The 18,676-nt window shown below is 37.5% G+C and overlaps 1 protein-coding gene across 1 annotated transcript in view; it reads left to right on the top strand.

Annotated features, from left to right (window-relative positions):
• Window positions 1-18,676, top strand: part of brinp1 (bone morphogenetic protein/retinoic acid inducible neural-specific 1) — an 82,872-nt gene that overhangs the window by 20,739 nt on the left and 43,457 nt on the right. Inside the window, exons 2-3 of the mRNA XM_085358326.1 lie at window positions 5,723-5,913; window positions 14,519-14,688. Coding sequence (XP_085214452.1) covers window positions 5,723-5,913; window positions 14,519-14,688 — 361 coding nt within the window. The remainder of the gene's footprint in view (window positions 1-5,722; window positions 5,914-14,518; window positions 14,689-18,676) is intronic.

Raw genomic sequence — 18,676 nt, 5'->3', positions numbered from 1 at the left:
TTGTAACATAAATCTCTAAACAATAGTGTTTGTATTTGTGTTGTTGTAGGCCTGCATTCTCCCAATCATGAAGACTGATGAGATCAACCCATAAAACATCACAATTGTGGCAAATCTGCCTAAAAATTCTTCTTCATCATAATGCAAAAGACATCTATAAACACAAAACAAAAGCTGTGGCATGTTTCTCTTCCATTAAAAAAAATGTATTTTATAAAGTAGCCTAATAGGGGGCAGGGATAGCTCAGTAGGTAGAGTGGTGGCCCCATGATCGGAAGGTCGGGGGTTCGACTCCACTGAACGGCTACCCTGAGGTACCCCTGAGCAAGGTACCGTCCCTACACACTGCTCCCCGGGCGCTGCACTGGTGGCTGCCCACTGGGTGACTGGGTTAAATGCAGAGGAACTATTTCCCTATGGGGACTAACAAGCTCACTTTACACTTTTACACTTAATGTAACGGTGGCGGATGCTAACGTCTGGAATTCCTCATTAGTGGAATACATAAAATAATCCATATGGTGCCACAAACAACTTTTTCCATCAAACAACAAACCCAGTCACTTTCTGAAACACAGAGGAACAGTTTCCAAACAGACTTCCAAGATTTTGCCCTGTTATTGCCTACTTGCATTAGCGATCATCTTCATTTTTTCGTTGTTCTCATTGTTATGATCTGGTTCAAATTGAAAAGGTTAAACAGAATGCATACTTATCTAACTGTAGGGTCAAGAAATTGGGGGCATTGCAACCATTTGACATACCAGCAACGTAAACAGCCACAGCTGCCTATGAATTATTTATATTTCATTTTAATTGGTGACATTAGTCTGAATATAATAGGCTTTACATATCTACGTGGGCAGGGTTCTTTTAAACACCACACTACTCTCAGTTGCAACTGTTAAACATCTATAGCCAGTCAAAAATAATATTCTGGCCTCTTTTTATCGTTGCAGTTTAAATCATGTTTGTCAAATGCTGAGGGCCATAGTGCTACCCTTTCTGACAGCATCATATCTATTCCAAATAAAGTTGTTGATAACACTTTTACAATTGGTGCCGGATTTTTTGTTGTTTCATGATCAGTCAGTATTGTTTGCTTTAATTGAAGATAAAATGACACAGACTTTGTTTTAGATAGCAGAACAGATGTAAATGTGATTTATACCTCACACTGACACAGGTCAAGATGTAAATATAGATGAATGCATTTGACTGCAAAGGCTTTGATCTATAGTATTAGAGGAGGGCAAAGGGAAAGAGGAAGCGCGGCATGACAAGCTCTGTGTTTCACTGACAGTCCTACTTTTTGTTGTGTTTTTTCCATGTCATTTATGAGGCACCAAAGAACATTTTGTGTATGGGCCTTGCCAGTTTCCCACTCAATTAGTTAGATATTTTCAACAAAGATGTGTCTCTCTTTATTCTTTGCTTCCACACTTCTACTTTGAATGTCTGTCATGCTCTCTCAAGGTTTTTTAATCTGGGCTACAGCATCAAAATCAGCTAAGTGCCTGTGGTGACACACTGTATGATGGTCTTTTCCTGCCCCTGCGAGAGCTTTAGGAAATATTCAGTGGATGTCAATACAGCCCCCAACTCTAATTGAAGCAGACGACATGCTGCCTGGAACTTGTTATGACATGCCATATTCTCACTTTCCACCACTATGTTTTCAGGGTGCATCATAATAGTCATACCACTAATAGTCATTCAAAACATATAAATACTATGTTAACAATTACAGTAAGCACTGCAAATAAATCTTACATATAAAAGCGTTGTTGTGAAGCCCAACATGCATTGATTTGTAACAATTTAGCCAGGTTTATCATCTTGAAGCACCAGGTTGAAACAAAAATAGGTCTTGCTTGCAAATTTTTGTTCATTTTGGTTGTGAGTTATGGTAGCGACCTGACCTCTTTTTTTCTAAAACAACAACACAGGCTGATAATTTCACAGCTGTCTATGTATAGGATAGTTTTGCTGAATTTTGTGGTGTCATTCCATTTTGTAGAGGCTTTATTCATGGCATTTAGTATTGAATTCACAAAGATCAAATGTTAAATGTACCACCTGATGAATTAAACAATATTTAAATATCTCCTGGAAACTGCAAGTTGGGCAAAAACAGGACACAGAAATGCAGCTGCAACATTGTTCTTACCAATCTCTCTCTCCATATGGACAAAACCATTTTTTTAATATTTCTGTAAACATTATAGAACATTTAAATGTTTTTTTTAACAAATAAAAATACAATACACTTTCCTTTTGCTGTTTCACAATAAAATCAACTGTGTTCCAGTTGAACACCTTGACTGGATTAACTTGCCTCTGTAGGTGAGAGCTAGAAAAGTCAACTTTTCAGAAAAATGGCAGTGAAATAGCACCAATTTTACAGGGAAAAAAGCCATCAGTTATAAAGTTTAATCAGTTGTTTGATTGGTTTGAATTGGTTACTATTAGTTTATGTGAACATATTTCAGGTTGAACATAGACCAAACGTATGAGAAATTAATATTTTCTTTAGCAAGCAGATATAATTGAACTGACAGAAATTATGACTGTTGCTGGACGAAATGTATTCATTCATTAATTCATTCAGTTAAATTTTTACTCTAATTCTGTGTAAATCTGTTGCACATTATATTTCCCATCCAGTTGATCATTAAATGATGGTTTTCATGTCTGTGTGCAGTCTCTATACCTTGGCTGTAGCAAGGACAGACTATATTACAGACAGAACATACTGGACATATCAATATTTCAGGCAAGAAACCCAAACAAATCAATGCTACTTGTGCAACCTTTGGGTATCCTTTTCTTGCCTCAATGTATGCTTTTCTTTACTCAAAATATTGGACTTATAGTTTCATTCAATCTAAGTGTTATTACATAGATTAAGTATTTATTTGTGGATGTCCACATTATCCCTTATATTTTATCCTTTATTTCATACAGCCAGACATAATCTACCCAACCTCCCAAATGAGTTACTTAAACACCATAAAGCAATAATCACATATATCCCTGTCTTCCTTCCATGCAGCTACGATACCATTTATCTCCTCTTAACTTTCTTTGATAGGTCATTAAACCCGGTCTTGGAGCTGTGAAACAAAGCACTGAATCATGTCATGCTGTAGGTTCCATCTTCTGGCATTTCTTATCTGGGGCAGAAAGGCTGAAGCATATATGGCTGCCTTATATAGTTTTATATTAAAATGGATAGTGACCAAACTATGAGAGACATTCTGTGACAATCAACTGACATCTATGACAGAGAGAAAGAAACAAATAACAGGCACATTGAGCGAGCCTGGCAGGCAGTGGAGAGAGATAAAATTTGGTACCACAGTTGCATAACTACAAATAAAATCTTGCAGTTATTTCAGCTTAAAAGTTTGCTCTAGATTTGAGGTACAGCAACGTGTACCCCTTAAAGAGCTAAGTCATGGAACAAGAGTGGAAGCTGAATCAGCATGTACTAGCTTGAGTGGTGTGTCCTGTCCTGCCAGATGAGCACTTGTGTCTTTGCTGCGTAAAGGAATTGCAAAGTTCATGAGAAAGACTTCTGCAAATCAGCAGCAAAGACCTCTATTTATTTATTTTCTGGCTTTAAGACAATGCATAAACATATATGGTTAGCAATGCTTTTCAATTTGTTTGAAGCGTTCAAAATGTATAAAAAAAATGTGCCCTGTGAGGACACTGTCAAGATATTACCTGTGAAATGTCTGGTACATTACGAATTACATAACATAACAGTCCACTGGCAGAAAAGAAATTGAACTTTAAATGCTAATAAGTGCTGAACAGAGTAGTAAAAATTGCTTCCATCAAGCCAGACACATTGCTGACTACATGTCAGAAAAATCAAACTAAGTGACCGATCAATTGGAGTGGGCCCACGTATTCAGGAGGAAAGCTTGTGATTAGGCTATTATAAAGCGTTCTTGAGTAATTTTTATTCATAGCACTTAATTTTTAACTGAACATTCAACAATGCATTTTTCAAATGTGATAACAAAGCAGTATACTATCGTATTCAATCTAAAAAAAAACAAAAAAAACCCCAAAAAAAACAAAGGCAACATTTTGACATTATTTTACACACACCTGCCATATCTGCATGTTTCAAAAACCTGGGTTCCTAATATCAAGCTTGTAATACTTTACTTTCTAAGGACAGTTTCTGCCATTTAGTTCAGTTCAATTCTTCAGTTCTAAGAGCAATTGGTGGAGAATCCATGATTTTTAAGTCCTATGGGAATGTCCCCAAGGGGGTCGTGGACCCCCTATTGATCCTCTACCTAATCACACGAGCCAAGGTGTGAAAACGGGCGTGGGTCACAATCAGCCAAGGCTTCCGATGAACCCACAGTGAAAACCTAGCCTCCCACCCTATCATGTGATTTCCTTAGGTCAAATGGTCCAGGATGTGAGTGGGCGTTAAAGCGTCTGGGAGTTAAGGCCAAATCTCTTTCCAAGACTTTTTTAGACTACGATGACCTGGATGCCTGAGAACCTTCACAGACATGTAGGACCCAAGAGGTTTTTAGTTTGTCTGTTTTTTAATTTTTTTAAAAAAAAGCTTAGTCATTAGGATCTCGTGAAATTTGGTAATGACCAAATGAGGTGACATTAGTTTTCCCTGCAGGGACTTGGTCTCCAAGATCCAGTGAGAAAACTGGAAATCCTCATGGGTTTAGGAACAGGTGGAGGCACTGGGACCAAACGTGGCCTCATTAAACGTATATTTTCCACCAGAGAGAGAAGCTGGATGTCAGACCAATCAAATTATCACGTGGTTTTTAAATAATCTAAGATGGAGTATATGACAAACAAAATCGGTGGCAGAGCTGCTGTTTCTCAGAGATGCACTGAACAGAAAATAAGGTCATAACTATGTAATGATGTAATCTGTCAAAGCCATATGGAAATTTGCAGCATTTGACGATTAGAACACACTGCAGTAATCAAAAAAGTGTTTTTCCTAAATTCTAAATAAACCTCTAGATACACATTCACATAAAAGAAATGTATGCAGAAAGAATGCAAGATGATAATGGCAATTTCTGATTAAAATAGCAATAAACAATCAATTACAGTTAAAAATACACCAGGAATTCTTGAATAGAGATATTTGTAATGTTTTCGGTGAAATCTTTTCTTGATGCGGGTCTCGATGGACAGAAACAAGCTTCATAAACATTCACACTTATTCTCCATGATCTTTTTACACTGCAAAAACATGAAAACATCAAGGGCAGAATGAGTTGTAGTTAAGTCAGTGTTGCTTTTTTTTTGTGCACTGTGTATTTTTATATTTTCTTTCTTGAGAATTAAGTCAGAGCATGATGAAGAGGAAATGACCTTGAGCAGTTTTCAGGAAAACATACTGCATTACAGAGGAACATCGCAGGAAGCTGGTCAGATTACAAACTAAGCAACAATGATTATGCATGGTTGTGCCAGACTGAATAAACACAAGAGAATACAGTGCATCTTCATTATTGGCCTCTGTTTTTAAATTTTTTTTTAATGTTTTATTGCCTCATACAGTTGTATTCACATGAAAGACCCCAGTGTGCACTAGCTTTTCAGATAGAATTTCTATAAGTAATGTAGCTGCATTGTTAATGTTAATTGTTAATGTTAGTAGTGTAATATAAGGTATGTTGTTGAGAGCATGTTTTTCACTGGTGTTTTGCAGGGAATTTGCACGTTGGAAGGTGAGGAACACTGCAATTGAAAGGAGGGATCTTATTCGGAACCCTGTGCCACTCATGCCTGAGTTCCAGCGCAGTGTACGCCTGCTGGGACGCAGGCCCACTACTCAGCAGTTCATTGACACTATCATTAAGAAATATGGAACTCACATTCTCATCTCAGCCACCCTGGGAGGTAAGAGAGGTTCACATGTTTCATTTGCTCACTTCCATGCTTGATTAACAATATTACTTGTTTTTCCACACTGGCTGAAAAAGCTTATTACACATGGCTTGCTTAAAAGGTTCATGTCAATGAAAGAATTTATATGTAAGGGAGGATTTCTTTCAAGAAAAGTCTTTCAGGTCTGTTAGGAGTTTTGGACATGCATATGTAATGTATTTTTAAAAAATCTGATGATACACAGTATAACAAAAAAAATCAAGTATTTGGTAAGTTTTATTCCTTTTTGTTAATATTGCGATCAAATGCCCCTGCATGATTTCCACTGTGAAAATTCAACCTAATATTGTCCAGGATTATTTATTTACCAGCTTGCTAACAATGTCACATCAACTCAGTAAAGCAGCTTGAGGTCAACTCTTTCTTCATGGTTTTGAAAAACTCAGCCGCAGCTACATCACAAAAGAGCAGAAGAAAGCGGACGTGAAAATGTTCTCCAACCAAATCAAAAAAGCTGGGATTTTCAAGTGACTAACAAACAAGAGCATAAGTGTTTCCAATAAAGTGTAGCTGTTTCATTACAGAGAAAATATAACCTTTAACTCTTTCTCCCATGAACATGACATTTGACGACCTCCCCTGTGTCCTTTATAATGAGTTTTGACACCTCAGAATGTGTCATTAAAGACGTGGTTTGATGAGCACTAGAGAAGGTTTTTCCAAGGGTAGCCCTAGTAAGCTGTATAGGCAGAAATCACTTTCACTAGTGCACCCAGTCATTTTGTTCTGGAGGCAGGTCTGAACAGCAGCCGCTCAGTTCAGAAAACAGAAACAAGGGTTACTCTAGTAGGCATCCAGGGGGGGAAAGAGTTAAGAATATATATAAACAGTTTATGACTATATGAAAGACAAAACATTAATGAGAAAATTACAGGAAATTGCCAGGTGTCCTGATTTGTCAGCTGTCCATGGTTAGTAACTTGTACAGAATTGCAGGCAATCAACCAAATGGAAATGGCATGCTGTCTGCTAGATTTTTCATCTGGAAACAATTTCAGAAACATGTATTAAGTAGAGAGACAAAGACACATTTCTATTTCTATTTTCAGTTCATGATAATTGATCATTTCAGTGAACACTTTTCTCAGAAAACAGATTATCAGTCTGTATGAAAACCAATAAATGTGATTATGATGATGCTTTACATGGGCACTTGAAAGGTATTAGTAAAGGAATCCCAAAGAAGTTTAGTAGGGAAGGTAAGCTGCTGTTGCACCAAAAACATAAATAAACATAGCAAGAGCTAAGGTGTAAGGGAAGGTGTAGCTGAATCAGAAACCCTTGCAAAAAGTATAATTCAACTTACATATGATCTTCAAACTTACCTTTACTTTAAGGGACACAGTGTGCACTTCTGTGATTAATCTATAAGCATGACAGATCATCAAATTTCAGTGTAGATTGCAAATATTATAGAAGATTCATTCTATAGCTACTGTTAGTTACTATGAATATCAACACTGTTCTTAATTTCTAAAGAATTAATCAATTCAATTAATTTACAGTGAAAAAGAAAAGAAAAAAAGCATCAAAAGTATATTGAATGTACTTCACCCTAAAAAAAAAAAAAGGTAAGCACCTGTGCTCTCCTAGCCTAACAATAAATGCTTTCTCCTCGCTATGTCTTATCTTATCACAAGCTCGGAGGGATGGATGAAGGCAGCTTACTCTGATTATGTTCCCAACTGCATTTTAAAGATATAATTAGTAAGATAATCTGCTCTGTTATTCAAACCTTGAATTATATAATTGCATGCATGAAACATTGCCAAGTAGTCGCTTCACTTGTGTAAATTGCCGTTTGTACTGCAGTTTTGTAATCTCATGATCGAATGCCTCTGAAAAATATTCTTTATACTTTTGTCATTATTATGATGCTGTTCAACAGGCTTGGGTCATGTTGCTCCAGACTTGACAAAGCTTGGGAAATGTGCATTTATGTACCCCAGTATCAATTATTCAGAGAGAACTGGTGTCTTTTAATTTAATTTTTAATTAAGTAACCTCAAACTATATTTGTATGTCAGAAGTGATATCTTCAAGTGGAACTGATGCTTAAGCATTAAGGGAAAAAAATAAATCTGGTAGCAGATTTCTTTACTTTCAAATATAAAGTCGGCTTTAATTATTTAGTTACACTGTGCAGATGAATATTAGATGTGAAGAGTTAGAACTGGGATATTGTATAACCCACCCTGTAAAGTGATTCATCCTGCAACACCTTTTTTTTGGAAATTGGAAATACAATATTGAGCTGAAACATCATATGGGGGTGAAATAAAATTAGGAAGAATCCTAATACAACAGGTACATCAGATGGCTAAAACAGTTGAAAATAACCACAGTATCATTTTCACCCACAGCATCCTCCTTAAGGTTATTGAATTGCATCACCATATGTGGTTCCTCTATATTTTTACAGATATCCCCGAGCTCATCTACTTTGCCCCTGAGTTATCATCATGTTTTCTTTAACCTTCAGGCCTTTGTTTCAATTTATGGGTCAGCAAACTCTTATGTCAATCTTGGAATTGCCCATTAATGGTTATATGAACCAAGAAATGTGCATTAAATACTAGAGATGAAGTAAGAAGAGGAGGCTAATTCTCTCTTTAGCCACCTACACTTTGTGGTCTCATGAGTCATTATACACTTGAGAGGAAAGAAATGAATTCTCCTTCTCCCAGGCAACTTAAAGTTGAGTGTTCAAGTGTGAAGAGCGCCATTAGAGCCCCTCCGCCCCACCCGGAAACTGAAAGAAAATGTTACAATGAATTACCATTGTTATGTCACCTAGCATGAGTCGTTACTTCTTCCTTTCTTTGTCTTTGAGCTCTAAAGCGCTAATGAAAAGGTGTACATAGTCACAGCCTCTTCTCAATATCTTTTGTTTTTACTTTTTTTAATTAAAGGCAAAATGAATTCAGTTGGGTAGTTTGTCATTTATATTTGTTGTTGTTAAAGAGTTTCATGTAAAAGAGGTAGGATCAATGCTATGCTAATGAATGCTAATGAACTAGCTTTCTGTGTTACTAATTGCCTGCAAATATGGTGCTGTGGTAATGACAGGGTTAACTAAGAAGCAGATATTCTTATCTGAGCACTGACTGACAACGTCAAGGGAAAACATTTGTTGTCTGAACATTTTTGACTGTTTTAATTAGATCTCAGTTTGTGGCACATTTTTTACATTTTGTTCGTTTGTTTGACTTTTCTTAATGAGTATCAAGTTATGTGTATTTTGAAGTGTAGCATATGATCTGAGTAGGGCTGCCACGATTAGTCAACTAGTCACGATTACGTTGTCTATCAAAATCGACAACGACTGATTTAATAGTCGACGCGTCGTTTGAAGCTTTGTAAGATCCCAAAAGACGCAGGAATAAGTAGTAGGATTTAAGAGTGTAATAACGGACTGAAACAGAAAATGGCAGCACTGCATGTACAAGGATGCCAGCTGCCGTTAAACCCCGAAGAAGAAGAAGTAGCTCTGTCCCAGAATTCATAGCGCAGCCCAGCTCAGTTTCCAACAATGGCGGCAGCTAGTTAGTTTTAATATTACTCTTATTATTCTTTCTGGGTCACAAAATAAACGTTTAACATATTTTCAGGTGAGAATGTAGCTGTGTAAACCTCAAATATCTGCTCAGTTTATCAAGACACCACATATTTTCAAAAGCGCTCCGACGTTTTCGGAGACGTCTGTTACCCACTAGCTCGATAGTTAGCCGGGGGCAAGGCTCACTAGAGCCGGTGAGAACACCGGACTCCCGGCAAATCGTTTTCAAACCCATCTTTCGCTACTCAGGTTAAACATATATAAGTCACTTAGATAACTTAAAAATGTTATTGTTTGGCTTTTTTTAGTATTTTATTTGTTCCTGAGTAAATCGGTTTGGCTGAGATCAAAGTTATAGTTTTTGCACAGCTGAATAAACGTCCAGCAGACAGCTGATTATCAGAAGTGTGAGATGCTCGAGAATATACTCCGGTGTCCCAGTATATTTTAGATAGCAAGGAGTTTATTAAACTTCACCGAAACAATCTGCAAATTTCATTAAAATTTAATAAACTATCATCTTGTCTTTATTTTTAGTTAGCACATACCTTAAACACTTAAAACTGTAAGCTAATGATAGTTATATAAGAGCAGATGCTGCTGGTGCAATAATCTATACGTTTTATGTCCAATGGATGCATGATCTGATTAGTCGACTAATCGCAAAAATAATCAGTGACTAGTCGACAGAGATGGGCAGTAACGCGTTACTTGTAACACGTTACTGTAATCTGATTACTTTTTTCAAGTAACGAGTAAAGTAAGGGATTACTATTGCAAAAACGGTAATTAGATTACCGTTACTTTCCCGTAGGAACACTGCGTTACTAAAACCATGATTTTTTGCAAGAATGTCTCACGACAGTGACGTAAGCGAGTGTGCCGTTAGTAACAACAGCTGTGTGCAGATCAACAATGGATCACATATCGATTGTGGGAGAGAGTATGAGCGTGCAGCGTTTAAAGCGTGGAAGTACTGACCTTACTTTGAGTTTGACTCCATAAAATGTGACAAAAACATTAGCGTCCATTGTGCGTGGGAAGAAAACTTCTTTTTACAGCGAAAAAAACCCCTAAACTTCCAAGCAAGCACCGAGTGCGCAACGACATAATGGGAAATTCACAGAGAAAGTCGCGGTTTCTTCAACTGACCGCGGCACACGTGCACCAGGGTAAACCTCCGCCTATCCCAGTCCTGCTTTACAGGTGAAAATAGAGCAACAGGACCGCTGAGTCTTTGACTTTATTTATTTTCTGCTGTGTTTTACTTGCATCTATTTGAAAGAGTGAGTGTAAACACAAAAAATATTTTATTTTATGTGCTGGAATGTGCAGAAAATAGCTTTAAATGTCAAACTAATTTATTCAAGTCAGAGAATGGTGCATATAATTAAATTTTTGCTTGATGCATAAAGTTAAAAGATTAAAACTGATAAAACAAGTTAAAAAAAGAGACTTTTCCATTTGATTACATTTTATATGATGGATTATGTAGAAAAAGTAGAATTGGGCTGAAAGATCTATCGCTTTATCACCTCTTCAGGTTGTAAATCGTGTTTTTAAAAAGTAACTAAGTAACTAAGTAATTAATTACTTTTGAAAATAAGTAATCAGTAAAGTAACTTCTTTGGGGAAGTAATCAGTAATTAGTTACTGATTACTTTTTTCAAGTAACTTGACCAACACTGCTAGTCGACTATCAAAATAATAGTTTGTGGCAGCCCTAGATCTGAGTTTAGCCCACTGCGGTTAAAAGACTTGAAGCAGTTAAAGTGAAAATATACCTCAGTTTATGTTTTAACTGAATTTGAAGATGAAATAAATAAATTAATAATTAAGTAAATAATATGTACATAAAACAGTTGGCACAAATATTTAACACCTCAGGCTCTTTGCCTGAGAACAATAGTGTAAGTGAAGCACATTTGCTGACAGGAAAATTCAACCTTTCGGTGTGTCAGTAGTGAAGACGTCTGCAAAAGTAAGGCTGTATATAAATGCTAGAGGAGGTATTGCTTTTAGGGAATGTGAAGGACAGATTTGCATTTTGCTAAAGCTGTAAGGAATATATTTTAGCACATCTGTCATTTTCTATCCTTCACATGCTTGAAATCATTTTTCCACTTTAAGTGAGAGAACTGCTGTTTCACTGTGACTTCCATGGGTGTGTGCACAGCCAACTATAGAGCATCTGAGTCGAGTCAGGGAATAGAGAAAAAAAGCTTAAAAGGAGACACATCCAATTAAATCCAGCAGACAACTATAGCTACTTTGGAGAGTTCATTGTCCTACATACATCTGTGTGGAGGGATTTAAAAAATACACGTTCTGCTCAAACATTTTGCAAAACAGCAAACACTGTCGCTTTAATTGACAACATTCATTTCTGCCTAGCTTTTGCCACTAAGAACTAATCTACATTAACAACAACAACCACAGTGCATTTTTTAAAAATGTATTTGTAGTTAACTGAGAAAGAGTGCATTTACTTTACGCTCTGTTAGAGCTGTTGCGCTAATAACTGCATGTTAGCTGAGGAGACTCCTTTGCCAACCAACACTCTGTTGTGATTACACAGACTGACTGAATGAAACTTATTCAGTGTCTCATATCTTCTGCCATGAAAAAAAAGAAATAGTTTATTGAAATGACTTGTGGTTGCCCAAGGCTAAAGTTCATATGCAGAACTATGGCTGTGCCTCTGGTTGTAGAGTAAAACTGCCCAGTGAAACTTGCCAACGCTTCTGTCAACAACAATATCTTTTACTCCATTATACCAGAATATATCTTGCATAAACCCGAAGCAAATGTGTAACTGGCAATAGCGTTATGCCGCTGAAGAGAAGGGTAGAAAATTGGTTGTGAGTGTTACATATACATTTTATTATAAGCGTTAACCTGTTTTAATCACGAGATTATTCATAAGAGAAGTAAGATGTTTACAATAGAGCTAAGTTGTTGGGTTGTGAAATAGAATTCATCCTATATTGGTTTATTATTTACACAATTTTTGTCATCAAACATATGTATATATAGTTAAGTACAAAAAATAGATGTAATTTTTCTGTAACGAAGTAACTAAAGTAACTGCAGACAGCAGCACCTATCAGCAAATGCAGGGTATGTTTGTGTGTGTCCTGGGTTATGAAGTCATTTGAAAGCACTCACTTAGGTTCTTTGAAAAGGTTTCCCACACATGTACCACTGGCATAAAATGGGGCTCTCCCTACCATTCCATTACACTAGGCAGTCACATATCCTCCATGACCTCTACATTCATGCAAACACAAGGAAAGTGAAAAAAAAAAGAAAAAGATATTCAGAAAACATGCTTGTATACATGCACGGAAACACTGATTTGAGATGAAACAGTTTAAAATACCTCTCAGCTGTAAACACATACACCCTACACGAGCTGATTATTTCTGGCAATGTGCCAGCGAGGTGCCCCGCAATAATGTAGCACAATGTATTACTTATAGAAAGGTGCACACAAATGACTTTTTTAAAGCCAGAGAGGTAATGATTTTTCCTGGCCAGCTAGCAATAACCACAAAATATTTATGTATAGAAGACCTTTATGCCACACTAAGTTGAAATAGTGATAAAAAATGGCAGATCAAGGGCTTAATGTGGGACTATTATTCTTGTGCAGTGGTGTAAGTCGAGTGTATGTAAGTAACTTTGCTAACCCCTGAGGGACAGAGAGCATTGCAGCATCGGAGAATCGGCCCTCGTCCCCTCAGTGTTTGTACTCTAACCAGGCATGAGACATTGGCCCTGACTGCTACCCACCCCTAGTCACGGTCACCACAAGTTAAATGACCAATTCCAATGCATCGCTTGGGGCCAAATAACCATTCACAGCACTGTAAACCTGAACATATGTGACACGCTCTTGAAATAGTTCCAAGCATATGGTTTGCCATTTGAACAGTAATCTTTGCAGGATAGATTGTGTGAGCTTGCAGAAGTGAACTGATATTTGCTTGTTTGCTTTTTATGAATCTGTTTCTCCTCGTGGGAATGAAAGACTGAGAAATATGATGTGTACTGATTGAGCATCTCAGCTCTTTTTAGTGAGTCAACAAACGAGCACAAGACATGCAAACTGAAATGGTTGTCTGGTGCGCTGTAAATATTTAGGCCCTTTGCTGATCTAGACTTTCATATTCTTGACCTTACAGACACTTTCTGCAAGATCAGGTTGAATTCAGTGAGTTGACACACTTACCGGTACTTCTCTTTTTCAAGTGTTTTCTGAAGTGTAAAGACGGACTTACTTTGTCATCTTTGATAATAATAGCATTTAAATTATGAAGTATGTAATCAGTATAGGATCAGTAATGTGATTGAACTGAATACAGTATTTTTGTAAAAATATATAACTGGGGGAGGATCTGGGATTTGTGCAGTCTTCTTGAGGTAGCTAAACTGGTTCCACTACTTACTTTTACCCTTTTCGTATTTTTCTTTTAAAATATTTGCATTCAATTATTTCAAATCAATTATTTGTGTGTTTGTATCATGCCTATTCTTTTCCCGTTCTGGGTTCTTTTCCAAGAAAAATTCGGATGTGATATATTTACCACAAGACCACAGGATGAAATTCCTGTGGTATTGTGGTAAAAATTCTATATCACTACACCTCTTGTGGAAATAATGCAATCCCAATAGGGGTAAATCTAAGGGCATTTTCCGGGGATGGTGCCAGCTGGGGATGAAGCAGCAAATATGTGACTGTTCTGGGAAACCTAAGGCATCTGGTTTCTCAAGCTAAAGCTCCTAGCATTGGTATTCATCTCTGACTTCTCCGTTATATTGAGTGCTCCACCGGCAACCAAGATAAGACTGAATATGACAACTTTCACATTCAATATATGTACAGCTCTTGCTTCGCTTTTGTAGTACACTGGATTAAAAAATAATGACTTCATTGCCTTAAAAAGTTCTTAAAAAACATGCTTATATAATTCCATTTCTTTTTGCCACTTGCAGGGGAGGAGGCACTGACAATGTACCTGGCCAAAAACAAGCTGGACAGAAAGCTTGCCAATGCTACTCAGAATGTGGAAGCCCTTCATCAGTTGGCTTCGTCTTACTTCATTGACCGTGACGGTACAATGAGGAAGCTGCATGAGATCCAGATTTCCACCAATGCCATCAAGGTTAGCAGATTTTAAACATGCACATTCACATACAAATATTTTTGGTTCCTGATTTGTTGTGCATGAATTTATGCTTTTTCATAATACATGTATAGATGTATTGTGATATTCAGTGCAAAGGAAGTGCGTCAAATTGACAAGTGAATTTCATGTGTGCTCACTTAGACAGTCAGAGAAATACTTACTTTCTCTTCCTCTAGAGAGACATATGTTGCATAATACAAATAAATTAAAGTGAAAAGACAAAAACACAAACACAGTGCATTTCATGAATATACATTAGCCATTGTAAGGATGGTGGAAATAATCTGAATGTAATACAGGGTGTCTTAATTAGCATATTTTGCCAAAGTATAGAGGAGCAAGCACGACGATAGATAACCAGTGTTAATGATGGCACCACAGGCTGAAGACTGAAAGTAGATATACTATACACATACAGTAGTAAACACTTTGATTGGACAGACAAGTTTCCTATATGGATGCTTATGAGAAGTCAGAGTCAGATGATAATCTGCAACACATACACACATGATAATGTGCATTAGTGCACAGGAATGATTTTTTTACTGCTAAAGACAATATATTTGTTTTCATCAGTGTTCACCGAATAACTGAAACAACAGCAACAAAGGAAAAACAAACACACAACTGTATTTGTAGTGTGAGCCTGCTGCATGCAACTGCTTGCTCACTGTTTATTCAGACTGATTCACCCTTTCAGTGAGGAGAGGGGGCTAGGAGCAGCAGTTGTAAAAACATGTAGATGTGCCCTGAAATGACAGCTGTACAAATACGTATGTTTATTTAACAGAAATTGTAGATTGGGAAGGACCATATAAAATCATACCAATCTGAGAAAGAACTGAGGAAAGTTGTGTTTGTTTGGAAATAGAGCAGGAAGCTAACATGCCCTGAGGTAAAACTGTGTCTGCTGCAGTCAAATATTAACTACTCTGAGTGAGTTAGCTGGTGTTAATTTCAAGCCCAGCTGATCATAATTATTTAGACTTCTCTAGTTTTCCAGGCATTTGCAATCACACAATTCTTAGTGAAAAAAAAGCTTGCAGATGAGAAATTAGGCAGCGAATGCTACCTAATATATAAATAGGATGTTGTCTTGTAAATGTCATCAAAGATATAACTATAAAAGGTCAGCTGGACAAATTTTGAATTTTCAGTTGTGAAGGCCTGTTTCAAAATGTGTGCCCGAATCTATCTATCTATCTATCTATCTATCTATCTATCTATCTATCTATCTATCTATCTATCTATCTATCTATCTATCTATCTATCTATCTGACAAATTCTTTGACAGATTCTTTGCCTTATTCTGGGTAATGGCTAGAAATAGTGTTGAAATCCCCGTAACTCTAAAATTCCCACAGCAGTTGTGATGCACCTGTGCTTGCACACCTGCACTAAAATCTGCAGGATAACTCTCTTATACACCCACCAATGCTCCACCTCCCTATCTTCATTCAAGGAGCAGATCCTGAGCTTTTTGTTGTTGTGAGTGACAAGTGGATTAAGGGGGTTTGGCAGATGAGAGTCCAGGTAGCAGGAAGTCAAGCATGACAAAATTACAGTTTTTCTCAGTTGCTTTGGTGCATTTCTCACAACAGAATTGATCTCTGCACCACTACTAAGGCTCTTCTCAAAACAATTAGTGCAAACTGCAAAACATGGTGGATAACTTGCAAAAGTGAGTCACTTCATCAAAAAGAAAAGTCAGTTGTTCAAAATAAGTAGTCAATGCTTCAAAAGCAAGTCCCTTAATCAAAACAGATAATACATTCATCAAAAGCAAGTACTTATATCAATCAAAGTGTCAGGGCTGTCACAATTACAAGTCATTACACCAGCACCTTTGGTCACAAAATCAAATGGTTTGAACATGTTCTCATTGTGACGGATTTCTTTGTAGGTGCTTCCCAATGACATGTCAAGTCTGGACAGCATGCATGGCATGTTGAAAACCATAAATTGTAAAGGAAAATCAAGACACTCCATATGCACTCTTGATAATATTTAATTGAAACTGTTCACAGCATTGTGCAAACTGGGGAAATACAGTAAATCAAACATTTTACAGCAAACATAAACTCACTTAGACAGTAAACCTCACTCCAGTGGTTATGAAACAAAAAAACAAAACTGAAAAACAGACACTGCTGCATATCAATCATTGATATCTAGACGCTCCCGTCTGTCTGCCCACATATTTGCATCAACATCACAGCGAATGTCAGCTCTATCGATGCATCGGGGAAAGTATCTTCTGGAGTGTCAACTCCACCCTCTGCAGGACTCTGCTGTGATGTCATCACAAGCTGCATCCATAGCTGCTAGCAGGGTCATTTGGGTATGTGGATGCCTGTCATATACCTTCCACCTCCAGGAAGAGAAAAACTCCTCAATTGGATTTAGGAATGGAGTGTAAGGAGGAAGAAACTCCATAAGCATCCTGTCGTGTGCTGCAAACCACTGCCCGACTACAGCAGAGTGATGGAAGCTAACATTATCCCAAACCACTACATACATTGTCCGATTGTCACCAGGATCATCCCTTTCATTTTGTGGGATTAGGTCCCTATAAAGAGCGTCCAGAAAAGCCAACCGGTGTTGTGTATTGTATGCACCAATACGAGGAATATGGGTGTGAATGCCATTTTCTGAGATTGCTGCACACATTGTAATATTTCCTCCTCGTTGGCCTGGGATATCAATGGTGGCTATTTCTCCAATGTGATTTCGTTCACGCCTTTTGCAAGATTGAATCCCGCTTCGTCAAGATATACAAACGTTTGCAGGGGTTTCATGGAAACTCCTTAAAAATAGGGTTTTCAAAATGGGTGTACAAAGTGTTTGACAAGATGTTCAACAATTTTGAGTGCACTGACACAAGCAATGAAATGAAGACTATTAGTTGTAAGGACAATGACTATTCAGCCGGTACAAGTATAAATAATTGTGACATTCATGATAAAAGAAAGGAGATAGTGATGAATAGCAAGTCAAAAGTGACCATTCTTTAGATATTTGTACTTACTCAACTGCTTCATGTCCAAAGGCATTTGCCTTTGGACGCAATGAACATGAAACCGCCACAAGGTTGTGCCAAAACGACTACATGTTGTGGAGGTTGAACTAACTGTTGTGCAAAGTTTAATTCTGTTGTGAGAAATGCACCAAAGCAACTGAGAAAAACTGTAAGCAGACCTGACAGTGGCTGCTGAGTCAGTTTCTCAGAAAAGGAAGGCAGGGCGTGTGGAGAAGAGAGACCATCCATATAGCACACATACACAAAGACACACACACACTCACAAACACACACATCGAAAGCTGAGAGGGCTACATGTCTTCTGATCCAAACCGATGGACCAATGACGTATTTCAAGAGGAGAGGGTTTTTTTTTTTAAACTTGAGAAAGGGGTGGGAATGGATTGGTGATGGGTAAGTTAAGGAGCTAATGTCACGCAAGAAGGGTTTCTTGTGCTTATCACGTACTGCATGAGGGTTAGTAATGAGTTGTCTTAGACACTAAATTGATGTTTTTTGCTTTTTAACAGGATAAAATAGCCACCTAATAGGTCTGTTCTATCAAGTGAAACAAACATGGCTGTGCACAGTCAGAATGGCAGTGAACTTGTAGTGTGGGTGGTGCAATCCAGCAGTTACATAAAAGAATGGAACACAAATCCATGCTTTTATTGGTTAAAACTATGGTTCCCAAGCTCTTTTTGCTAGACCCCCCTTTGTCTTACAAGAAAAATGTTCGCCCCCCTGAAACGCAGCTGTTTCGTCCACACGTAAACGGCGTTTCGAAACACCGAAACGGAGATTTTTTAAAACTCCTTTTTTTGCGTTTACGTGTGGACGAGGAATACAGAGTTCGTCACGCAACATCAAAGGTATGTGCTTTTTTTTCACGTCAGGCTGTGCGCCACGTTATTGTTTACATGAGATGAATTGCAGAATGGCAGA

This window comes from Diplotaxodon limnothrissa, linkage group LG7, assembly GCF_057381915.1.
Source record: "Diplotaxodon limnothrissa isolate DT_005_m linkage group LG7, D_limnothrissa_male_GT1.1, whole genome shotgun sequence".
Taxonomy (NCBI): Eukaryota; Metazoa; Chordata; class Actinopteri; order Cichliformes; family Cichlidae; genus Diplotaxodon; species Diplotaxodon limnothrissa.
This window is presented reverse-complemented; position numbering and strand designations above follow the sequence as displayed.